The 25,929-nt window shown below is 34.0% G+C and overlaps 1 protein-coding gene across 1 annotated transcript in view; it reads right to left on the bottom strand.

Annotated features, from left to right (window-relative positions):
* Positions 1–1,696: 1,696 nt before the first annotated feature.
* Positions 1,697–25,929, bottom strand: part of LOC100545423 (diphthine--ammonia ligase-like) — a 44,400-nt gene continuing 20,167 nt past the window's right edge. Inside the window, exons 5-9 of the mRNA XM_031553731.1 lie at positions 22,678–22,739; positions 17,534–17,628; positions 11,940–12,027; positions 3,127–3,277; positions 1,697–1,860 (exon numbers count right to left, since the gene is read on the bottom strand). Of these exons, the coding sequence (XP_031409591.1) occupies positions 1,712–1,860; positions 3,127–3,277; positions 11,940–12,027; positions 17,534–17,628; positions 22,678–22,739 (545 nt within the window). The 3' untranslated portion in view covers positions 1,697–1,711. The remainder of the gene's footprint in view (positions 1,861–3,126; positions 3,278–11,939; positions 12,028–17,533; positions 17,629–22,677; positions 22,740–25,929) is intronic.

Raw genomic sequence — 25,929 nt, 5'->3', positions numbered from 1 at the left:
TAAATGAGTTATGTGGATCTTTAGGCTGAGCTACAGAAGGCTAATCAAAATTGTCTACAGCAAGTAGTATTCTAGACTAATTTTTAATGTAATAAAAAACCATGTTGCTCCAGTGAAGCCTAGGAAGATACGCCATGGTAAATCTGGTTCAAAGCTGCTTTTTATGTAAAGCACTTCAATTTTCGTCATCTAAAGATATGCTTAAAAAAACAGTTTAAGAAAATAAAAGTAAATGGCAACATATTGAATTCCCTCTTGTACTTGGCTTTATGGAAGAAATCCAACCACTTTATGGAACAATTGCATGTTTCATAATGCCCAACAATAAATTTCTATTTCTGAATCCTTTGAGAAGCACTTATCCTCTTTAGAGATCATTAAATCAGTTAATCCTGGAAAGTGAAGGTTAAAAGGACTGTGCCTATTCCATTTTTAAACCGTAAAGGACTGAAATGCTATATGGATCAAAAGTGTGACTACAGACATAGCCTTGTGGATATCTGCCTATCAGTTTAGTTCTCAAAAACATATTGCTTCTTTTTCCACGTCAGAAATTTAATTCATCTAGTCTTCCACAATCTCTTACAAAAATAATATAACCCCAAAGGAAATCTGAGAACTGACATTTTCAACCAAAGATGAGAATATTACTATTTTTTCTGATTATGATACAGCTAATGAAAGAAATGTGCTAAAAGCAACAGGCTACTGAACTATTCAAAGACACAGTCAGTCCTCTTCTATGACAGATGCTGTAGCAAAAATACATAATGTCTGTATTAGCAGATATCCATTCAAATATACTAAGTACAAAATAAAATATTATGCAATCCTTTTGCTTTAATTAACATATTTTGCCCAGAAGATTTATACTAAATACTGTTGCCTTTTATTAAAAAATTAATTACATCTGCCCTTCTGACTACCAAGCAATCAAAACCTAGCTTAAAGGCCTTTGACGATCAACTTCCTTATTTCTAAACAATTTCTATGGTTTCTTAATTGTCCTCTATTCAATCATGAAATCAGGCACATATGTCTAAGATTTTACACAATAACATTTCACAAGAATTTGTGAGCAAGAATTCAAGCCCACCAATTTACTCAATAAGACTTATTTCCATTTTTATGAATGAAAAGAAGACTGCACAGATGTGCTTTATCTAACGATTATAATGAAAAAAAAATTGAACATTTTGTATTATATATCAGTATCTTGTAAGGACAGGATAGTAAGGAACTTGGATTTCACAATTCCCAAGAAAGCAATTTCTCCTTTGTATTAAGAATATAAGCAAGATTTATGGCTACTGACCTAATCCTAGATGCTGAAATGTTCAACAGTTTTCTAGAAAACTTAATTTAAAATTATAGTAGCTACAAAAGTGCTTTAGCAAGTAGACAGTATCAACAGCACACATGTACTCTCACACATAGTATATATTGCAAGAAAGCTACAAAGCCAGTAAGTACTATGGAAACAGCATCACAGTGATATGAGCACTGTACTGGCTTTCTAGGGCCTTCAATAGCAGCCAAATTACAATGTGTTCAGTATTAAAGCCAATAATGATTCCAATCAAACACTAGATGAGGTGGCAAACTGACAACCTCTGACAACTGAAAACCTGAAGTTACAAAGTCACATTGCAATACAGACTCCTTATTTAATATCATATTTGAAAATGTATTACTAGTAGCTGATAATGGATTATCTGAAAAAATCACCTTGGAGAGACGAAAATGCTTCCCTTGCTGCCTCTTGAGCATTTTTGTCTTTTGATGGATGAAAGTGTGCAGTGATGCATGAAAACCATTGGTAACCAGACACAGATCTCCCTGAACTTCCAAATGTCTTACCTATGGGAAATTAATAACAGCACTATGATTACAGAGATGAAAATAGTCACGTTAACCAAGAATACATTTTAAATTGTTTAAGTAAGAAGAACCATGGGGAAAAAAAAACACAATATAAATTGTTAAAAAATCTTCATAACTTATTTACAGAAATGTAGGTATAAATCAAATATTACAAGTGTGCTGGTATCCAAGCTACCATTCAGTACTCATCAAACAAAGCAGTACTTCTTCAACACTGCCTCCAGAAAATGTGGTTACAAGTAGTATTTACCTGAGAATTTCATTTTTTCTCTCCTCCTTTACTTGTTTTCCCCTGACTTTTTACAATTTTTCTACTTCTTCTGATAAAGACACGTTACAATAAGTGATATTGAAAAGTTAGAATTTTCAAAACTATTCAGCCAACATAGAAACAGATTTTCAAAGTTACCTGTCAAATTTTAACAGAACTTAACACAGTTCTAATAAGCAACAAATGCTTAATCTGTTTGGGTGCTTTTGTTATTATTGTTTTGTTTGTTTTAAAAATCCCCATTATTTATCCACATTAAAAGTGCCTATGCACTTCATATAAAAGACTGTTACACTATGAAACTTACTTTTCAGAGTTTACTAATCTTTGGGTTTAGAGTAAAAGTGATGCTGTGGTACTTCAATAAGTTACCATTCTAAAAACACTAGTTTATTTTGTGTTAGTCTCAAGTTTGAGGCAATGCTAATATTAGGCATATGATTTGTTCTGCAGCTCACCTAAGGGACAGTAACTTGTTAGGGTGCTAAACTTGATCATGCACATAACACAGTGACTGTTTTTACTAATGGGACAGACACCAGTCTGTCCATGTAAGCAAGTCAAGTCATGGCATTTTATTACCCATTTTAGAGTTTCCTTTTATACTTCAGTTTAAAATGGAGTTAGGATATAGGTGCTGGCACGATGTTCTAAATAACTAATTCCTTCCACTGCAATGACAGTAATATTACAGTAATTTAATTCAGGCAAATTATAAACATTAATGTGTGAAACAAAGATAGAAAAAAATGGGTTATGTTTCTTCTGCAAAATAACTTGAGTTTTATTAACTCAGATTTATTGATTCCTACCAGAAAGCTTAATTGTAGTAGGGGACTTTTCTTTTTTTAAAGATGTGGCTATTAATGGGCACAAATTGTCTTATAGTCTTAACAGCTACACCCCGCTCCAGCAGTGCATAAAATATTCACTGTTACTTTCCCAGTGAAAGTTGCTTGCACAAAACTCACTGAAATCCAAAGAATTTTGTTTCAAAGCCTTCCAGATGATTGGACTGATATTCTGTTTTTCATCCAGTTCTGAAGAAGGTAAAATATCACTATTGTTGCAGATTACTTCACAAGAGCAGCTATTGGCCAGAAATGTATCTGAAGATTTCTCCTGCATGAGAAAAAAAAAAATATAAAATAAACCAGTAAACAGCATACCAAGCAATATGAAATCATCATATTTCAACATTCAAGCTTTCAGTTTTAATTACAAAAACCACTTCAGCTTGACAAGCACCTAAGATCAGATGAATTAATGGAAGAACAAACAGTAACAGTTTTTCCCACTGCTTAGATTGCAGAATTACCAGCATATAATATGTTCCCACTGATACATCATATAGGATCAAATTCCAGGTTTTGTAAGCAATAACAACAGATATGAGAAACAATGAAACTTGAGATAAGAGACAGGATGATATTATAATGAAGAAACACTATTCCACAACTTTGCAGGACAACTATGTTTGCCAGAAAATACAATAACTAAGAGAAAAAAGGAACAAAAGTGTTATAGTAGCAACTTGATCATTAACATTGTCAGTAAACACTTGAGATAGTGCAAAAGACTATAAGAAAAGTTTTAAAACCTTGTTAAATCTCAAGTAAATGCAACCACTGTAAGTCTAGTTCCATTCACCTCATGAAAAGACTATACATTTCATCAAACTCAAAGAGCTTAAGAATGCTCAGAATTTTGAGATAAATAAAACAAAATTTTATGAAATTTATACATCGAGTGATGTTTTGATAAGGAAGAAAAAAATTGAAAAGGAAGGTGTCTTTTTTTTTTTCCTAAATTCTATCCACACAGTGGACAATCTATCTAGTGGTAGTCTACATAGACTTCAGCAAAGCCTTTGATGCTGTCTCCCATAGTATTCTAGAGAAGCTGGCAGTACATGACTTAGACAAGCACACTCTTTTCTGGTTAAACTGGCTGGACAGCTGGGCTCAGAGAGTGGTGTTGAATGGAGTTAAAGCCAACTGTTGACAGGCCATGAGTGGCATTCCCCAAGGGTCAGAATCAGCACTTGTCCTGTTCAGTATCTTTATCTGATGACCTAGACTAGGAGATTGAGAACTTCCTCAGTAAGTTTGCAGATGACACCAAGTTGGGATGAAACATCAATCTTCCAGGGGGTAGAAAGGGATCCAGACAGGCAGGATAGCTGGGCTGAGGCCAATGGGATGAAGTTCAACAAAACCAAGTGCCGTGTCCTGCACTTTGGCCACAACAAACCCAAGCAATGCAATAGGCTTGTTTCCAATCTCGGTGATTCTGTGCTTCTAAATGCTTTCCTGGGCCTAGGATTAAGAAAACTACCCAGTGCACCTTTTAATGCAAAAAGCATACACTGATCAGCCTTCCAAAACACTGTGTTTACTATGCTTCCAACAAGTTGTGTGATTACAGCATACACGTGTATCTATGTTTATTTTTAGATCAACAGTCAGAACTCACTACTCTCTTCCATCTTAATTTCCAATGCAGCCTAATCTGCAGGAGATGCTGACTTTGGCATCACTAGCTTGGCAAACACTATTTGTCTTGATCTAGAAAGAAAATGAATTATGACTGAATTTGTCCATGAACCTTAAGCAAATGACACTGCATGCTGCAGCTCCAGATACTACGCAAAGATCTTCTCTTTTATATGTATCTGAGTGATGTATTTTTTTTTTTTTGCAAACTTCTGAAATAAATTCACAGAATCATGATAAAGCCTAATAAAGAACTCAAAAAGGTGACAAAGTATGAAGCCTTACGTGAGGATTAAAACTGCTAAATACTGTTTTAGCCCACAAATTAATTGTACTGAATATGGAATTTCTATGCAAATCTCTCTGAAAAAGAACATTAATATTATACAGCAAAGCACACAAATGCATAAGTTATATGAAGTAAGGTCACCCAAAGTGTGACCCTCTGCATTCTGTTTTTAAAGAATTAGATCCAAACAAGCTGTCAAATAATGGGCTATATTAAAGGTTACTAATCAAGTCTGAATATAAAAATTTTCAGACCAGAAGTCAATTTTATATATTTTTTATTTCCATTGGAAAACAAAATATACCTAGTAGCAACTTTAATAGCTCTCTTGATATTAAGCAAAAATAATAAAAACAAAAAGGCACAAACTCATAATACTTGTCAGAAGTCTGTGATGAGAGCTCAGTATTTACACTGATGTTTCACCAGTTAAGTGAAAAAGCTAAGTGAAAGTAGGGTTTTGTAAATTTTTAGGAAAGGCTATATTACAAAAAAGGTCTTTACTCTGAGAGGAAACTCAGTTCTACTGCCTCTAACAGGGCTCAAGGGGAATTTTATAAGTGCTGCAAACTCTAAAACTATGCTCTAAGAAAGGCTGATGATCTTTCATTGGACCTCATTCTATTAATTTGTCCTAGAAAAGCATGAAAGTCAGGGGGAATAATCTACCATATGTAAATCAATGGTACACGAAAGATCAAAAGAAGTCAACTAGAAGTAACATCGTAGCACAAAGATGAAAACTGGAACTTATCACAAATGCTATGTGCATACAAACATTAGAATACACAAGTTTCTAACAGCATCTACACCACTTCCCATTCACCGAATTACACCATTGACTACTGCCATCAGTTAAAATATTTTGCCATCACCTAGTGAGCACCTGACAGCCAACTAGATATTCAGTTGTGACTTACAGGATAAAAATGAAGGAACATATATCTGTAATTGAATTAGATCTCAAGTTTGATTATGCTGCAACAATCAAGATGAAGGAAATAATAAAAGTTCCACAACACAGCTCTTCACAGAAATATACATATGGTGCTAAGTTGCATCAAGTGCTGAAAGTGCTACCACATCCTTCTTACAAATGGTGCATTTTTTGAGTTAGCCACTCATGCTGGCAAAATTGTAAAGACCAGCACGAAACAAACAACTAGAACTAGTGCATGGACATTCAGAGAATACTAATGCAATATACATATCACTTGGAAATAGCCTTTGAGTATGCACAGACAATTACATGAATGACCCTATGACAATGCTGTGCTGTTTTTTGTTTGCTTGTTATTTGCTTCTGTTCCTTTTTTTATTAAAACACCTGGGTTTTAATTTCAATAACATTATATTGAATTTAAATGGTTAACAAACCATTATGAGGATAAAAATATGCTAGTAAGAAAGGGAGAAGTTCCAGCTTGCCTATGTCAGCCCTATGTTTCTTGATTTTGTTAAGCTTTACATACATACCTTCTGAGAAATCTAGAGAGGCAGATATCTTGTACAAGTATTGTTAGATATCTGTAACTTCTCTGTTACCTAACCAGGTGGATTGAATTTATGACACGATGCAACAGAATGTGAAAAAAGCACCTATTCAATTTTCAAGCCATCTGTGAAGACTGTTCTTTCAACTATGTTTCTAAACATCTTTTCTGTAAATGTGCTTCATAAAAAATTCATGGCCCTGTAGTAAGACTCAAAAACTTTATTACAACTGGTTTGGTGCAACCTATGGTACTCCTGTGTAGCACTGTAATAATAACAAATAATTCAAATGTATGACACACTACATTTTCAGATAATCCACTGTCGGATCCTTTTTTTCTAAACTTTTCAATATTTTATAAGTGATCATATCAATATTACTTCACAGATATAAATACAATCATATATGTTTACACACATACACAAGCAGCCAGTCAGCTACAAAATTTTTGTTAATTGGGAAATTACCACATTCTAGAAATTCGATGAGGTTTCTTACATACATCAAAGACTATAAAAATAATTACAGGCTACCACTGATTTCAATGGCTACAATATATCACAATGGTTCATTCAAGGATGACTCCCACAATGCTCTAAAAACATAGCTAATCCAACATATTCAACAGCAGTATAGGTGCTGAAGCAGGTGTAGGCTTCAGCAGAAGTATTAGGTGTGGAATCTGGCACAAGAAGAACAGGCTCAATTCCAGCATAAGAAGAGTTGCCTGACTATGTTGAGTAGTTATAATCAAATCTGATACAAATGTTGGTCTTTCACTGCTGTCAATAGAGAACATAATCTAAGGACATAAATCCCAAAGTTACAAGTTACAGACTTGTACAGATTTTCTTTGACTAACATTGTCATTATTAAAAAAAAAAAGCTTACTATAATGACATTTTAATTAAATCTTACAGAACCTATTTTACCACATAATATTTTCATTTTACTTCACAGAAGCAATATATTTTCCCATTTGTGTAGACTGTTTCTCCCTCACCCACTGTACATTGTGATACCAAACTAATTCTGGATCAGAGCCTGCATACATGCATATGGTTAAATATATTCACATAACTCTTGTCATTGATGTAAGCACACCCAGAATGAAGTTAAGCAAATGCACGAGTGTTCCAAGATCCAAATTCTCTAGTTGAAAAAGCCTTGCAACGAGGACTCTGTCTGATACAGCTGAAATTCCATGTAGTGGTCTTTTATGAAAACAACAGATTGCCTTCTTAAAAAGCTTACATTCGCCACCATAGAAACTGGTATAAAAACCCATCACAACAAAATTCCAAAACTGAAGGTTTCCCACTAAGCAACAATGAGAATATAGCATGGTAGAGAGTTCATGAGACATAAAAGGACTGTGATAATCTGTTCTTTGCAGCTTACCTTGATAACATAACTCCTCGAAATAAATATGATGGAGACCATGTACACCTCCTTGCAGTATTTCAAGTATAGTATATAGACACATAGGAAAGAATGTCCTTTACTCTGAAGGATTTTAAAAATAATAAAGAGACTTCTCCAAAAAATCTTTTTTCAGAGAATTGGACTTAGTCTGCAACCAAATGAAGCATGAAAGAAAATCCTTGATTTACTGTCCTACTGCTTGAAATAAATCAATGTACAATGAAAATATGTCTGCAATTATTTGTTATAAAGTTTGTGAAGTTGTTACAAACCGTAATTTCCCATATTTTTACGATGCAGAAGGGAAATTAAAGGTTACCTAGGAGAAATATCATTAAGTGATGGCAAAGTATTAAAAAAATGCAACCAACAATACAGCAAAATTCCCTCCTGTGCTCCTTAACACCAATTACAAAGTCTAATCCTAAAGTCTTAGGTGGAGATGGATTAAAATAATTCTGGTAGAAGAAATTGGACAGAAACGAGCCCCAAAGTTAAATCAAATCTAAGCAACAGGATTATGATCCTTCAGTACAAAAGGTCTGTACATAGCTACCAAACACCATTCCTGATTTTTACAAATATTTTAAAAATAATCTCTAAATTAGCCTGTGAAATTGATTTGCTGATGTGTAACAGGCACAAGTGCTTGCATTTCAGAGCCATGTTCCATCCAGATACAGAGAAACGAATGAGTATCATTTCATGGTAGGTAAAAACAATGCAATATTACACGTCAAGGAAGTACAGCATTGAACACGTCGCCTTTATCTGCTGCAGGTAATCAGATTCCATTTCTTCTGCTAAGTGTAGATAGAAAGCTATGTGATTCTTTCTAATCCCAGACTAACTCTAACCTGCAGTTTGACAGCTGGTACTGTTTTATGTGTATGTATTTGTACTCACTGGGACTCAGGGAACAGAGCACTCATTATTAAATGTGACAAAGAGCAAATCTTAAAGCATGACTGGTAGTTAATATATTCACTACTATTAGCAGAAATATGCTCAGAAAGAATTATCATGTAAGAAGCTCTAGAACCTTTAATTTCTGTTTCTGATAATTCAAAACTCAAAATAGTTCAACATAGTAACAGAACAGTATGAAACGGGGCAAATACAAAGGTTTTAAAAATTCAGTTTGTTGTCAATTAAAAAAAAACTTGCAATTTTAAACAGTTATATTTTGCCCTAATTGAAAAATATTACAATTATATTTATATTGCATAAAAAATCTGATACATTTGGTTTAGAGATACGGGAAAATGCTTCAGAAATTGCTTCCCCTCAGCAAAGAATATCTTACAATTTAAATATGCAAAGTCACAGAGTTATTGGAAAAGTAAAATAGCAATGAAGCTAGGTATCTGCTTTATGTATATCACATAAAGTGACCTTTTTTTATTTTTCCACAATGAAGTAAATGAAGCAATCATGAATTTTAAGCACGAGTGTTTTATTGGCATTATTTATTCTTAATGTTTTTGTAGAATACCTTTGAAAAAAGTTTTCTTAAGCTGTTTTTTTTTTGCCTAACTTCTAACAATGTTCTAATAATAAAATTTAATTATCTCTTTATCTGTTTTGTTGTCACTGTTAATGAAAGAAAAAAAGAAGGTAAAAAGAAAAAAGTTTCAAATATTATACAAGAATGCATCTTGAGGTTTCACAGTAGCATATTAAATCAGAACAGTAAGCAAGATGTTATTTTCCCCCAGGCACCAGGGCTCATTTTGCTGCCAGAAACAATCTAAAACAAATTTCTACCCAAGCTCTGTAGTTAAACAAGAAGCGATTTATCTGAAGAAAATACATTCTAGAGAAGGAAAGACAGCAGAGGCTAAGGTACACTGGCATAACAAGTGCATAACAATAATAAGGTAAATTCAAAGAGTGTAAAATTAACATCTGTGGCATATAACTAAGATAAATTGAATACAAAATAAAATTAAAAATGCATATCTCAGCTGAAATGATAACAAAACAGATGTCATGATGCTTACTGGAATTACACATCACTGTGCAGTCTATTAACAGTTTCTACAATGAGCTTACATAAGTAAGTTATACACTGTTTATTCTCATTGTTGAGAATTTTTGCTCAAATTTCAGTAATCTTTTGAAAGTCTGAAACTAAAACTGTTTTTTCTTTCCCTGCAATGATTTGTTATTGCAGGACTGGCTTTCAACCGCTGAACTACTAATTGATACTTAACATGTTCTGTATGGCATGTAAAGCGTAAATGAGTGAGAAAAAGTACAGTGCTACAGGCATATTAATCTTAAAGGCCTCTCTATCATTACACAGTTGAACTGTGCCTAGTAACATGTTGTGCTCTGAAGGACTGACTGGCTCTCCATATTCATGTCTTCTTGAAAATCTAGCTTATTTTAACACGACACAAAATTAATCTATAGCCAAAAGATTCTAATGCTCTTCCTCATGACACAGACATGGCACAAAACAGACTATTTTTCTTTTAATTCTACAAGACATTAGTTTATATACCAAAATCCAGAGTATGCCTATGTAAACCTTACTTCTCTAGGAGTGTGACAGCTTTGTCTACAAGGAATATGAAATAAGACTTATTACAATACTGCCTGAAACTGTGAGGCTTTAACCAAATCTAAAACATAAATCTAAAATAAGAAGGGGAAAAGAGCTTCCATTCAAATAAAAGTAAAAATCTTGATTCTTATATAAAATATTACACATTTTAACATAACTTGTTCCTGATTTATGTAAAGCTTTGTGTTCTTCATTTTCCCTAGCCTGCCACTTTGTAGTGATATATGATGCATTTTAGCATTAAGTTTGCCATTAGCAAGAAAAGTCAGGACCCTCAAAGAAATATTAATGTCATCAGTAGACCTCCCCACGTGTCTCCAGATTTTCAATTATTCAGCCTATTTGGGTTTGTTTCATGTAGTTAGCTGACATTCAGATTCTCCTCACATATACTTACCATTTTATATCTGAAAGAAGTCTCAAATTAGAAACAAGAAGGATAAAATTCAATTTACTTTTTATGGGAACAGCAAGGTTACCAAAGAAGAAAAAAAGTACAGATTTTATCTATATGGAATGATAACATTAGAAAAGGTATTATGCATAGGAAAAAAAAAAAAAAAAAAGAAACATCCCTCAAGAGAGATGAGATGTAAATGAAAACTATAATAATTGTAATAACATTCGGTAACAATCTCTTCAACCAGAAGAGGTTCAGTGATTGGTAAAGCATAGAAAGAAATGGGAAAAACTGTAAAAAGATGACTGCAGTAGTGGCAGGAAGATCATCTTCAACAAAGTTGAAGCACTTAAAAATGTTAAGGAGTAAGAAAAACATATTTTACATGCAAAATAATGAAGGGAAAAATAGAAGAGTGTATACAGGTATGAATAGGTATATATAACAAAAACTAGGAAAAGTACTTTCTCATCTGACTTTCTTAGCTCACATATAAGTTTGCAATATCTAAATCACAGGAGCTCCTATTCTTGTTCTCCATATTCCATTGAATCAGGAACTATTGAGGGAATCCCTGTTAATTACTGACAGTTCTTTCAAGCTCATTGATCAGGATATCTTTTCAACAATGTTTTAAAGTCAATCATTAGATGTAACTTCTATACAGAAAAGATTAAACAATCAGCAAGTTTAATACTAGAGCACCAGGAGTTCAGGTTTTAGAATCATCCATTCCGCAGCAGAAACAGCATAAAGAGATCCAAGCAAATCAACACTGCTCATACAGTTCCTAGTACAGATGCATTCTACTCTGTGTCTGGCTGTATGATGCGGGTCTACTTGACTGCACCATGCTGGTTGAATATCTTAAGTTTTCAAAAAGAAAAAAATGCTACACAGATATACTACCTTCATTCATTCATTCAACAAGCAAGCATTTATATTGAGTTTTTCATATGTCATGTTCTGAAATCCAACTAAATATATACATCTTTATTTCAAAGAACACAAAATAAGAAGATGTAACTTACCTTCAAACTATGACAATGCAACACAAAAAAACCATGCATATAGCTTTAAAGGAAGGTTACATTTGGAATTTACTTGCCTTATTCTCCAGGTGCATTTTCAGAAAATGAAGGTAGGCCACAGGTGCAAATGCATCAGCTGAATGCATAACCACTTCTGCCGAATCTCTGAAATGCAGTTATCAGAATCATATATATATATCAATGCACAATTTAACATATTGACAGTGCTTATTCACTGTGTAAAAGACTGCAAGATGACCAGTTGAGAATCTTTTTTTTTTAAAAAAAAACAATGAAGAAAGTTTTTGCCATATAAAATTGTTCTGTTGAACATCACACTATCTTCACTAATTTTCAAAAGAAATAATTTATACTCCCAGATCAGAATAAAGACATTTAGCTAGATATAGCCTATGCAATCATAATTGACATTATATTTTGCATTCCAGAGACTAGTAAGTCATGCAATCTTTTCATTTTATCAATGTGAGATTTTTAAAAGTCTATTTTTCATCATTAATGCTCCTGGGACTAGTTCTTGAAGTATTAACACCATGCAATATTTCATGCTGAGAAATTGACTGATTTGACCATCTTGCATCTTATACTGAAGACTACTAGACACAACTTTTTAATGCCAAATGTGTTGCTAGCAATGATAGGCTTACTGTGTGCTGATTCAAATTAGTTAATTGTAGCTTTTATTTTTACAGACACAATCTGTCATGTTTTGATTCAAAAGAGGCTTTATCTGTTCTATCCATCTGCATGGTTTTACTACTTAAGCAAAAGGTAACTCTAGGAAATAAACATCAGAAAGTGAGAATCTCAGATGCCTTACAAGAAAACTTGAAAATTCCTATAAGAAAAGCTGAAGACATACAGATAATTTTCTTGAAATCACAGTGCTGTTAAAACTTCACAGTATTCATATAAGTTTGGCCTGGGGATTCCAAGCAGGATTTCTAGCAATGATACATGCATACTGGAAACAGCTGAAATTGCCCAGATTCCACTGACTTAATGAAAGTGTAAAATTAACAGAAATATCTGCTTTTCAAAATGTGGCTTAGGATTTAAAATCAAAACTCCTTAATGCAATCACCATCACTATATTGTACAATATACCTTTAGCATAAAAAATTCTATTTCACTTTTAATAAGCTTTTAATTTCTTGATTATCAAGTCTATAGCTTCATTCTTGAGAGTTATTATCAAGACTTTTAAGATTGAAATATCACATTCTTTTATGACGTCTTAAAGATAGTCCCTTAAGATTAAAGTAACTCTTTTCAAATGATCATAGTGCCTACTAATTCAAATAGGAATTTTTTAAATGGGTAGAATATCACTTGGGAAATTTTTACTAGTAGGAGCACATTGATGGAAATCATAAAAACATATTTTGAGATAGCAATGATATCTGCTATCTGTGTGTCTCCAGTGTCTGAGGATAATTTCTCAATAAACTCTGCTTGTTATTGAAGGAAACAACAGCAATGGGGAAGTCTGGTACTACTGAATGATGCAGTAGTTACTTGAAATTTCAGAAAAGCTTATATCCAAAGTGAAAAAATAATATTTTAGGATTGTACATTGTACAATTTTGTACAATTTAAATGTCTAGTAACTTTTAAAAAATACTTAATAATTACTAAATAAGTATAGTTCTAAAAATACTTTTACAAAGTAAAAGAAGCTGTATCCCCACATGTACCAATTCAACAGTGCAGCATGCATGCTAACCACTGATGCTTGTGCTAGTAGTTCTATAACTGTGGAAGCTTTTAGATCTTATCTGTTGCTCAAGAAACAGTAACATTTCCTCTAAGAACGAAATGCATTCCTGAAACAGACAGTTAACACATGGATGGCACCATAGTAGGTATTTGGTTTAAAATGCTAATATTTCTTGATTGATGGCTCCAAATAGGTAGATTATGTGGTTCTGAAAATAGTATTACAACATATATAAAATAAAATATACTTCTCCAATTAAATCATTTTGTCAGTCTCTCAGAACATACATCTTTGTTTTAACTGATAAAATGCACTGTATTGTTCAATACTAAACATAACAAATAGGTGGAAACTATAAGAGTTTTGTTATCAATAAGAAGTCATCAATTCAAAACATAGGAAGTCCTTAACTTGGACATTATGTATAGCTTAGGAGATAGTAAAAGAAGTAAATAATTAAACATCAATAGCAGAAAGCTTAAAATATAAAAATAGTCACTTGAGGGTTTCTGAAATTTGTAAGAGAAGTCCGTCTCATACTGAAAGTCATAATTTTCCTTAGGAACATAATTACATTTTGACAGAAAAAGATCAATTTTGTTAAGGAACATTTTCAGAAGACTTTAGAAAACAACAAAAATAATAGTTTGAAAAACTGTCCTAATTGTCTGATCCCCCAAATCACCTTGAATACCTGGGAAATTACTTTAAAACAGAGAATAATATTTTCATAAAACAAATCCAAGTTAGGGCAAGTCTTCTTTGTCATTTTTTTTCCTCAAGTTTACATATTTAGTTTTGATTCTAAACATAATCACAGGGCTAATGATAAAACAATCAGTGTAAAATTATACTTCCAAAACATTTTCAACATATCAATTTAACTTAGAAAGAAAACAAATTGAACCATTCTTTATTCCATACATACTAATGGGCCTTTATCATAACATTAGACATTAGATGGCCCTCACATAGACAAGAACTATACGATTTCTGGAGGTGTCAATCAATTGCACTATAAATTTGAGTAAAACCAGATAAAACCCATCTGACTCCTAGTTGAGTATTTCTATTGTAAGATCTTTGTTTCTCTACTATATATTGTTTTTTTTTCAAATATTTTAGTCAATTTGGCATGCTTGATTTGTGAGGCATGTCTTTAAATGAAGATTGAATGGTTTTGCAAGACTGAATTTAATATTCAAAAGCAAAATTAACCACATATTCTTACATTAAAACAACTCCCACTTCTCCATAACTGACATATAAAGGTTATTTTCTTCCTGATAGAGCAGATTTCCTTTTTCAAAGATGACAACGTGAAAACACAGTCACAAGTTACATGTGACAAAAGCAGTAACCAGTGAAAATGCTACCCAAAAGTAACATTGTAAATTATGGGCATGTTAGATAAGGTTTTGATGTGGGAGGATGCAGGGGTGCCCTCTGTGAGAACTGAACTGTCCCCAGTTCCAGCTGCCGCCAAAAGGGACCCTATTACCGGCCAAAGCTGAGCCTATTAGCTACACAAGTAGCCCCTCTGAATAACTCATTTAAGAAAGGATAAAAAAAATGCTGAACAGCAGCTGTGAGAGAGGAGTGAAAAAAGACATGTGAGAAAAACAGCCCTGCAGCCACCAAGATCAGCACAGAAGGAGGTCAGAAAGTGCTTCAGGTGCAGAACAGAAGTACCCTGTAAGCTCACAGTGGAGCAGGTTGCTCCCCTGCAGCTCCAGAGACAGCAGACAGGGCAAATCTCGACGTACAGACCATACAGATGAGTCTGTGGAGGAGCAGTTTGATGTGGCCTGAGAAAGGCCATAGCTTGTGGAGAGCCAAAGCAGGAGTAGGTTCTTGGCTGAAGCTGCAACCTATTAATTTTAATTGAGCAGCTCACTGGAGCAGTTCATTACCCTTTCCCAAATCAAGACTGTTTTGCCCATGATGGTCTCGACTAAGCCATCCTTCCGCCCTTATCTTGACTCATAAGCTTTTGCACTTTAATTTTTTCCCCTGCAAAGTGAGAGTGTAGCTTGGTGAGCATTTGCCAGCCAGCCAAAATTAATACACTGTAACTGTTATTTAGGAAAGAATCATCTCCTGTGTCTTCCACAGAAACTTACACTAACAAAATGTTTCTAAGGAATTTAGGAACCTTGAAAAAATTTGTTCAGATTTCAACCTCTAGCTTGTAATTCTTACAATGCCATTTAAGCTTAAAAATAATATCAGGATGTGAATCACAACCATAGCTATTTAAACATCTGGAAACTACCAGCTTAACAACATGATTACACTGTTTTGATTCACCCCATGAATATGAAAAACAAAAATAAAAATTAAGTAAAGCTGTAAAAATAACTCATAAATAACAAATGATTATAAACAACATTTAATGAAAAAGAAACTACAAATATTATTGTAAAAGCTCACAAGGTAATAGATTTTTACACAAATGGTTCTTAACAGGTATGCTTTTATGACAAAGTAGGAGAGAGCTAAGCAGTCCTAATTAAGCCTGAGAAACAAGATGTCAGTGTAGCTATTCAGTTTTGACTATAGAAATGTATATTTAGAACTAGCTTGAGTAACTGTTTATTTCAGGTGTGCAAAGAGATCTTTCCAAAGGAACACTGGGGAACTGTATATCCAATTCTAATGGAATACCCAGATTTAATCTGAAACCAAATATAGTTAATAATGTAAACAATAAACTAAACAAATTTAAGCCAAAAACTTACACAAGTGTATTTCACTTATCAGTTATAACCTAGCTACCCATCTTCTAAAGTATACACTTTGTTGCAAGTGTTGCAATGCAAACACTGAACTGGCCACAACTGGTAATGGGTAGTATTTCTCAAACAAAATGACAGTTTCTCAGAATTCTGTCTCTGACACCCACTGGAATTGATGAGACTTTATCACTTCAGTAAAAATCGTATGAGACGTTAAATGTAAAAATGAATATCTCCAGACTCAAATTATCTAGTTTTTTAGTTGATTACATGGGACATATCATGCAGTCAACCAATATTTCAGCTCAGCAGACTTCCACTATAGCAGCTTCTAAACCTTTTCACATTTTATCTATTGCTCTTCCTCTCTCTGTAATGAAACAGTCTAACAGTTTCTGGTTCTCTGCTCTATACAGATATCAGTGGTATGGAAAAATGAAACAAATAGATCTTCACTGTGGAAGCTTTACCATATATGCACAATAATCCTGACCTTCCATAAGACGACCATCATCAATACATGATTACTAATCTGTTTACTTGGCTAAGAAAAGGAACATCAGTTGAAACATCTCACTCAAAGCAAACAGACTTAGCTATTTAACAGACTAACAAGAAACTTACAACAAGAGTCAAACATTATTCATATCCACACAGATTTTAGCAATTTATGTCAAAAGAATAAGCTACTCAGTAAATACTAGATGGATTCATCCTATGCTTGTATTTAAAATATCCTCTAATAATGGAAGAAAAATGTTTTCGTTATCGTTCTAAGCTGCTAAACTTACACACACTCACTTGCGCACACACACACGGAGTTAATGGAACCCACAGGCTACTGATGTGGCAGTTTATCAAATGTAGCTGTAATGAAAGATAAATATTACAGGCAATTCACACTTCATGAAAGGATAAAAGTGTCAGTGTGCAGGTACCAGTTTTACTGCAGGCCATAATCAGCAAGTAAACGAAAGTGCAAATGTCTAAGAAGTTTATAGCTTTCTATGAAGGCCTCGTCTTGTCAGGTATTGATTTAGGTTTTCAGAGAACTTGGCCAGTGTTAAACAAAGTGAGTGTTTGTGATCTTAGAGGATGTGTTTTTCACTCTGCCAACAGAAGCTGCCTCAAGCTAAATGTGAAAATACTCTCACTGCTTTAGTATCAGGAAATGGAAGAAACTGTTCCTTACACAACTATTTTCTTCTTAAATAGAGGGCAGTCCAGAGTGAATGTTTCATATTCTCCACCTTCTCCGCAAATGTGGACACCATATTTCTCAGAAACCTAACACAAAAGGAAAATTTAAACATACAGGTATTACAATAAAGTACTTAAATAGATTTTGCTGATAAATTCAGTGTGTACCTTCTAAAAGACCACTCATTAAAATAATAAAAAAACCTCAAGTATCACACAAAAGATTCTTGATTTCTTTGTATTGTGTATCACAATGATCTATGAAATACCACTGTGTTATATTTTAAGTTGAATTGGTACTGCAGTATTCAGATAAACAAATCAAATCCTAATTATTCTTCCACAAGAGACTAGAAAGTTTGTTCAGGCACATGAATCTGGTTCTCTCCCCCTTTGGCATAGATAGTTCACTTCTGTGAGAAGCTTGTACTGTAAATCAATACAAGATGTAGCACTTTACATAGCAGTGTACAACAAATAAAATTTCTGGCAACAGAGTTAACAGTTGTTTTCATACTTTTGTAAATAACTATCTTGTTCTCAAAAATTCTCATAAATTGAACTTTCCAAGTCAAAAGCAAAAAGCAAAAGCAAAAAACTGAAGAGGTAGCAATGTGTCGCTTCCATTCCAAGTCATACTAAGTATGGTCTCTAAGTTGATATATTTATAAATATTCCTGAAGCTCTGGGAATTACACTAAAACAAATAATTACATAATTCAGTAAATTTCAAATAAGAGACATGATTAACATCAGTGACTGTGGAGCATGAACCAAAGTTCATTTGTCTGAGTAAGAAAAATGCAATTGCTAAACAGTTCATTGTAATTCTACATTTACTGTGTCAGTAGGTAGTAATCAGGCAACTGCATCATGCTCTGAGCACAGACCCCCCCCACACCCCTATTTCCCTGCAGGAAAAATTCTGATCCTGGTTATATCACATTTATTTAAATTCAGTTAGTTAAACAAAAGGCCTAAGTCCTCTTCAATTTTTTTCTATTATTGAAGGAAAGGATAACAATCTGAGAAAACAATACCTTGATAATACTTTACATGACCTTGTGGCTCAAGGGTTCTTGTAGGGGAAAATCTAAGTCTCCTTTGTAAGAAATGTTAAATCATTTTTTTTTTATGTATTACTATTGGAGACATTTTTCATTTTCCCTTAAATATTTTCTTAAAAAGAAAATGAACAGAAGAAAACCTTTAATCAAATGCTCTTCATAAATTACACTTCTGACACAAGAAAGAAAGTATTCTGTCAACAATAGCAAAAAGATTTCTACAGGACAAATACATCAAGAATAATTAATGTTGATGAAATAAGAATGGACAATCTACAAAACACTTAGTCAAAACCTTTTATTCTTCTTCTTGGAGCTTCCATAAAATAAATAAATAAATGAAGCCCTCTAAACAAAATCATAATATAAAATGAAGAAGAGAAACCTGGACAAGATCATTCTAACAGTAACTTTTTCCATTGTGAGAAGTCACTTTTAAAATTGGTAGTTCTGCTTGTAAATATTAGTACCTGTAATAATTAGAGGCAATACCAAATACTCAAAAAGTGAAAGACAGTTTATTATGTTTGTGGTGGAAAATCCTTTTTTTCAGTGTTACTGGCTTTAAGATCATGCTTGTCAGCAATTACACTGGGTGCTAAAGAGTTTTGCAGTTCCCACTAATGTCAACAGGAATTGAGGACATTCAACAGCTCTTACAGAACACACATTTAATGTGCATTTCACAAGTGAGTAGTATTTTAAAGATGTTATCAATGACAACAGAAACTTCTCTTCTAATCATTTAGAACACTAACATTTTTTAAAGACTAATATATTTTGTCTTGCAAGCTATAAGCTATATTCATAATGATACAACATAGATTCTAATCTAAACTTTGTGATTGCTAGAACTGGTCTCAAATGAGCCAGAAAATTAAAAATTACACAACTAAATATACAAGTCCAATTCAAATTCTATAAGAAATATATGAAGAAATTAACTTCCAGGCTATTCATCTTAACTCAAATACAACACCAGACAAAGGGTGTATAAAAGAAGAATCCAAACTTTACCAAAGAATGTCCCCTTCTAACTTTAGGTACCACAGACAAGGAGAAAAGCTGACTTTGTGACTGAAGTTGAGTAATATAAGATAGAATATATGAATTCCAGTGTTTCCTGTCCAAGCGTAGACTTTTTTCCCAAGTCAGAAATTCTACATAACTATAGAAATGCTCTTTACATCCAGAATTACTCATCAAGTTATAAGGCAGCATGCAAAGGACTAAAAAATTATTTCTATTAATAGGGACAGAAGTATAGACAAATATTACCATGATATACATTTAGCATTCTATTATTAAATTCCAAGGAGAGGATGAACAGCCTTAGAGATTTGGCAGGTTGCCAAAAATACTTCAGTGTAAAAAGCTAGGGCTCCTGGTATGCAACATAGTCATACAAAAAAAAAAATAAAAATAAAAAAATAAAAAAATTAGTAATTATGTAGCAACATTCCTCAATAATTATGGTCTTATAATTTAGAAAAAAATTCAGGAACTTTCCTTGCCATTGTCCTGAACAATACTCATGATAAAAACATAGATAGCAGATCATTATTGTACTTACAAACTCAACCTCCTGTATGTAATGAGAAAAATATTGCAAATCTAATTTAAAGTTCTTCCCACCTAGTACTTTACTTTTTTTTCCCCAGTCAGTACAATCAGAAGACTGAAAATTTAGGCAGCAATTTATTTCTCCCCGAAGTTAAGTAATTCCATGAATGAAATCAGAGCTCTTTTTCTCTCTTAATTAGCACTGACACTGATCAGAACAATAGAATTTGTTTCTCCTCCTTCCTGTAAACTGTATACACCTCGCTCTCACATTCTGTCTACCAGGCTTTCTGATGTTGAAGACTTCATTGGGTTGCATAGTAGTTTTTCAAATCAGAAACCTCTGCAGTTTATAGTTACTGATTTGTTTTTATCACTTCTTAAATCCAACTAAGCATCCAGAAAAGGCAATTTACTTGTACTTTGACTTTCATAGCATGCACATGCAGAGGAAACTGCTACACGCACAGGGATCAGTTCTGCAGTCTCCTTGACAATGACCCAATAAGCAGTTACAAATACTCAGCCCATGAGCTCTACACTTTTCTTCCCAAAGCCCTCCTTCATTCAACTGGGAGTTGGCAGTGAGCAAAACTATACTCTAAAAAGCGAAGGAAGAATAGTAATGATTACTTTTTCTCCCCCCACCCCCAAAACAGGTGATGCACCATGCAGTTTCTCACCATTTGTTGACTGCTGGCCAGCCAGTACCCAAGTAGCAGCTGCCCCCTTAACTCCCCACAGCTTTATTGTTCATCATGATGCCATATGATATGGCACATTCCTTTGGCCAGTTTGAGTCATGTGTCCTAGTTCTGTCATCTCCCAGCTCCTTCTAGTCCCCTTGCTGGCAAGGCAGGTGAGGTTCAGATTGGGTATTAGGAAAAGGTACTTCACTAGAGGGTGCTCAGGCACTGAAAAAGGCATCCCAGGGCAGTGGGTAAGACATCAAGCTGCCAGAGTTAAAGAAGCATTTGGACAACGCTCTCAGAAATAGGGTCTGGATTTTGGGTGGTCCTGTGTGGAGCTAGGAGTTGGACTTGATGATCCTCGTGGGCCCTTCCAACCAATTCCAACCAATTCTAAAACCCTATGAGTCTTTGGCTATTTACAGCATCTGCTCAGCAATTACTAAAAGATCACTGTTTTATCAAACTTGTCTTTCTCCTGAAGTCAGGAGCAGACATTATGAATAAAATCAACTCTGTCTCAGTTTAAACCTGGACAGGGTTGTTAATTTGCTTGAGAACAACAAAAGAATAAGCTCATTTTGTCACAGACAACATACAAAACCACACTTTCAGGACAGTTATTCTCAGATTGTACATAGCTCAATGTTTGATTCTTCTACTTCAAACTCAAAGACAACGTACAAAATCTGGTCTTTTTATTCTTAGTTATACACCCTGTTCTTTAAGTAAATGTACTAGCTCCATTTATAACGGCATGAGTTTCAATAGGGCCAAGTGTCAGGTCCTGCATTTTGGTCACAACTCCAGGCAACCCTACAGGCTTGGGGAGGTGTGGCTGGAAAGCTGCCTGATGGAAAGGGACCTTGGTGTTCTGATGGACAGTCAGCTGAACATGAGCCAGCAGTGTGCCCTGGTGGCCAAGAAGGCCAATGGCATCCTGGCTTGTATCAAGAATGGTGTGGTGAGCAGGACTAGGGAAGTCATCCTGTCCCTGTACTCAGCATTGGTGAGGCCTCACCTCGAATACTGTGTTCAGTTTTGGGCATTTCAGTACAGAAAGGACATGGAGTCTCTGGAGCAGGTCCAGAGAAGGGCAACGAGGCTAGTGAAGGGCTTGGAAAATCAGCCCTTTGAGGGGAGGCTGAGGGAGCTGGGGCTGTTTAGTCTGGGGAAGAGGTGGCTGAGGGGAGACCTTATTACTCTCTTCCAGTACCTGAAAGGTGCTTATAGTGAGAGTGGGGTAGGTCTCTTCTCACTGGTGACAGGTGACAAGACAAGGGGAAATGACCTCAAGGTAAGTTTAGGTTGGACGTTAGGAAACACTCTTTACAGAAAGGGTGGTTAAACATTGGAATAGGCTCCCCAGGGAGGTGGTTGAGTCAGTGTCCTTGGATATGTTTAAGAGCCGTTTGGATGTGGTGCTCGGAGATATGATTTAGAAGAGGGTTGTTAGAGTTAGGGTACTAAGGTTAGGCTGCAGTTGGACTTGATGATCCTTGAGGTCCCTTCCAACCTGAGTAATTCTATGATTCTATGATAAGCATTTACATGCTGTGATGACTACGTACCCCCCTGGACAGAATTTAGTATATGCTCAAGTATATGCTCTTACTTAAATTTGAAAGGCCCTTCTGTATGCATTCAGACTACATAAAATGATATAAAACGTTCAGATGGTGACAGTTACAGAGAAATTTTATATCACATATGATCTTGTCACATTCATTACTTGCTGTTAATTTTTCTGACTTTCTAAAGTATCGCACTCAAATTATACTTTGCCTATGAGTATTTTTTCAGTAATATAGTAATACCTCCAAAAGATAAGGCTCCATTTGATCCAATGTTTTTCCAAGATGCTTATCTGGATCTAAACCTGAAAAAAAGAAAGAAAAAAAAAAAAAAAGAGTTAATATGTTTTATGAAGTAATGATATGACTTTTTTTTTTTAATGTAGCTCGTCTATCACAGAAATTGTCCCACTGTATCTAAAAAAAGTTCTATCCTAAAGAAAACCTACTTTGTCAGAATTCTTTCATCCCCATCGGGCAAAATGTTTTCATTTCATTCATCATGCTCATGATGAACAAGGCCAATTATTTTTGTACTGCATGCCAACTAGATAAGCTGTTGTTTTCCTTCCCTTTCAATAACTAGCAAAGTAAACACATAGGTTCACAGTAATAGATAATCTACACAGAAATTACCTTCTCACCTCAGAAGTTCAGTTGGAAACTAGAGTTTCCTTTCTACATATATGTTAAATTAAAATACAAGTTATTGTAGTTTCTGTAAGAGATATGTTAAATTATTGGAAAAGAAAAACTTTTCCTTAAAAAAAAAAAACAAAACTTCTCATACATGTCTCACAAAAAAAGGCAAGAATTAGAAAGGCCGATGCAGCACGAAATATTCTGTAAGATGTCTATGTATTGATTTATTTTTCCTAGACAAAAAAAGTAAGCTTTATTAGCATCTGATAGTACCAATACCTTGCCTCTCTGCATTCCTTTCCTGGCTTTTTGCCTTTATGAGTTTTGCCAGCTTAGGGCTGCTACATGGTCACATCTCAAGAATAAAACAAATAATTGGCAGTAATCAGCACTGGGATAACAAAAAAAAAAACAAGGAAAAACTATTTCAAGAGCTGGCATACTCATCAATGAGTAATCAAATTAATATTCTAGTAAGATTTGAGAGTAAGTGGTCAAAAGGTCTGAACATTCAAAGAAAGAAAAACAGAATGATGACTTCTAAAAGTGAAAGTACACCGGAAAGTTTTCAGTGATCACATTTCCTAGTACTCATCCCAATACTCGTCTATTTCTTCCTAGAATACTACTTTATATAATAATGGTATCATCAAAGAGCTGCCAGCAGAATGTCTCAATTTAGAAGTAATTTCTAAAGCATGTTCCTTGCAAATCACTTTAGCTCACTGATAATAGAAGTTGTTATATAAATATATGGTTTACTATTATATAAAGTCTTTGCTGAATTCAAATACTGATATGCCTTTTAATATTTACAATGATGTTCTTGATATATTTAAATTTCAGTGAAACTAAATTAACAAGATAGAGTGAATGAGATTTCAAAACATAGAATTTTTTAAATATTTCATTAAAGTGCATTAAAAATTCCCTTACTATTTGAGGAGACACTTTACAAACTGCTTAATAATTAAAAAGAAGAAGGACAGTTTTTCCACCTCTGTTCTGTCTTGGTAGTGATTTACCACTCTTTATTAATACACTGAAAATGTTCATTGCTACATAGAAGATAATGATCGTTTATGCTTGTGAAAATCAATTCAAGATAACTTCATTTCAATATACTTACTTTGCTCTGAAAAGTTTTTTTTTCTTTTTTTTTTAAATACATTTCAAAATCACATAATTGTCCATAGTGTATAATTAGGCCAATAGAGCATATTTCTAGCAGGTTATATTTGTTAATCTGCCATATAAAAGATAATGGAGCAAAAAGTCAAATAAAGGAAATGTTCATTAAAAATTACCTTTATTCTCAAAATGTACACTACTTCTACGTATACATTCGTACATGCATTATGAGATGAGGCTACAAGCACTGATTAACTCCAAACTGGGTATTGGTTTGTCCCTAAGATTCGGGATGAATATTTTTAAATTATTTACAAGATCAACAGCATACAGTCTTCAGTTTAAAAATATCTTATATCATCTTCTTTTAATAGGTATGAGTTTGCTTGTCCGCTGTTTTTAAACTTCTTACAATAATTTAGCTGGAGAACATTTTCTCCAGAGGAAATTTACTCCTCAACTTTAATGATCATGAAGCACATCCAGATATCATGACCACTTAATTAAATGTAGAATATATGCATTTATGGTTTACATTGTGGTGAAAGCTTATGTGGCCTACAGTAAACAATTGCAATGACTCTGTTGATGTCTTCCAATGACCACAAGCTTAATATCATGTCCTCGAATTTAATGGAACAGGTGTGAGTAGCATACTATAATACTCATTGCACAATACTAGATTAACATTCTCCATTAATATCACTACTTTTCCAAGATAGTCAGTCCCTCTCCTTCATAAAACTATTCATTTAAATTTAAACTAAAATCTCATTTCAAACAAGTCAGAAAGGAAAGTTGTTAAATCCAGACACACTAATATATTATTTCTCTCACAATCTCTGATTTTCTGAATACTCCTCTATTGTTTTGCTCCCATTTAATAAATCATAACAAGTAAAAAGAAACTATTATACAAATATTACAGAAAATGCAAACTAATTGCCTGCGTACAGATAGTTTGTAAACTCTACAATCATTATTATCCGTACTTACATGAAAATCTATAGAAGTGCAATGTAACCTTTCTCTTTCTTAATAGTATTCTACTTTCTGGGTGGCTTGTCTTTATTTTGAAAAGTATCTTTTCCTTTAGTTTTTACTAAGTTTGCATTGTGAGAAAATAATCTGCTAAAGACATCAAGAATCAATATAACCAGTAGCTCGCAGAATCAGTAATCCAAATTCAAATTGCAAATAATGGTGTACATACATGGTGTACGCTTACTGCTCTAGTAAAATACATTATCATACTTACAAACCATATTTAACAAGCAGTTAATAAACATTGGTCAGTCTGAAGATGCCTCCCATTTACTTCCATGGAAACTACAACAGATACCAAGAGCACAAGAATACTATTTGATAGAGCAAATTCTCAGCTACAGAACACTGTTTTTCAACATAATCACCACTACTAACTGCATTTTTTCCAGAGATGAACAAAAGTCTGCATGCCACACCCCTAAAATCTGCAGAAGTGATCCATTGCTGTGGTCACCACTGCAGAAATGCACCACTCACCGCCTCAATGTGCTCACATCCACTGTTTGATCTCCATAAACATTCAGCAAGTGTTGATGAATGTAAATGGGTGCCATATGTTTCACATGCAGGAATTCAATGACACATCTTTGCTCCAGACACACTTCATCAGATATCATTTTATCAGACCGTCCCTTTGTTGCCATATTTAAATACTGGTGGGAAGATTCAGCCTCT

Source organism: Meleagris gallopavo, chromosome 5 (assembly GCF_000146605.3).
Source record: "Meleagris gallopavo isolate NT-WF06-2002-E0010 breed Aviagen turkey brand Nicholas breeding stock chromosome 5, Turkey_5.1, whole genome shotgun sequence".
NCBI lineage: Eukaryota > Metazoa > Chordata > Aves > Galliformes > Phasianidae > Meleagris > Meleagris gallopavo.
The sequence above is the reverse complement of the archived record's forward strand: the minus strand, read 5'-3'. Positions and strand labels throughout refer to the sequence as shown.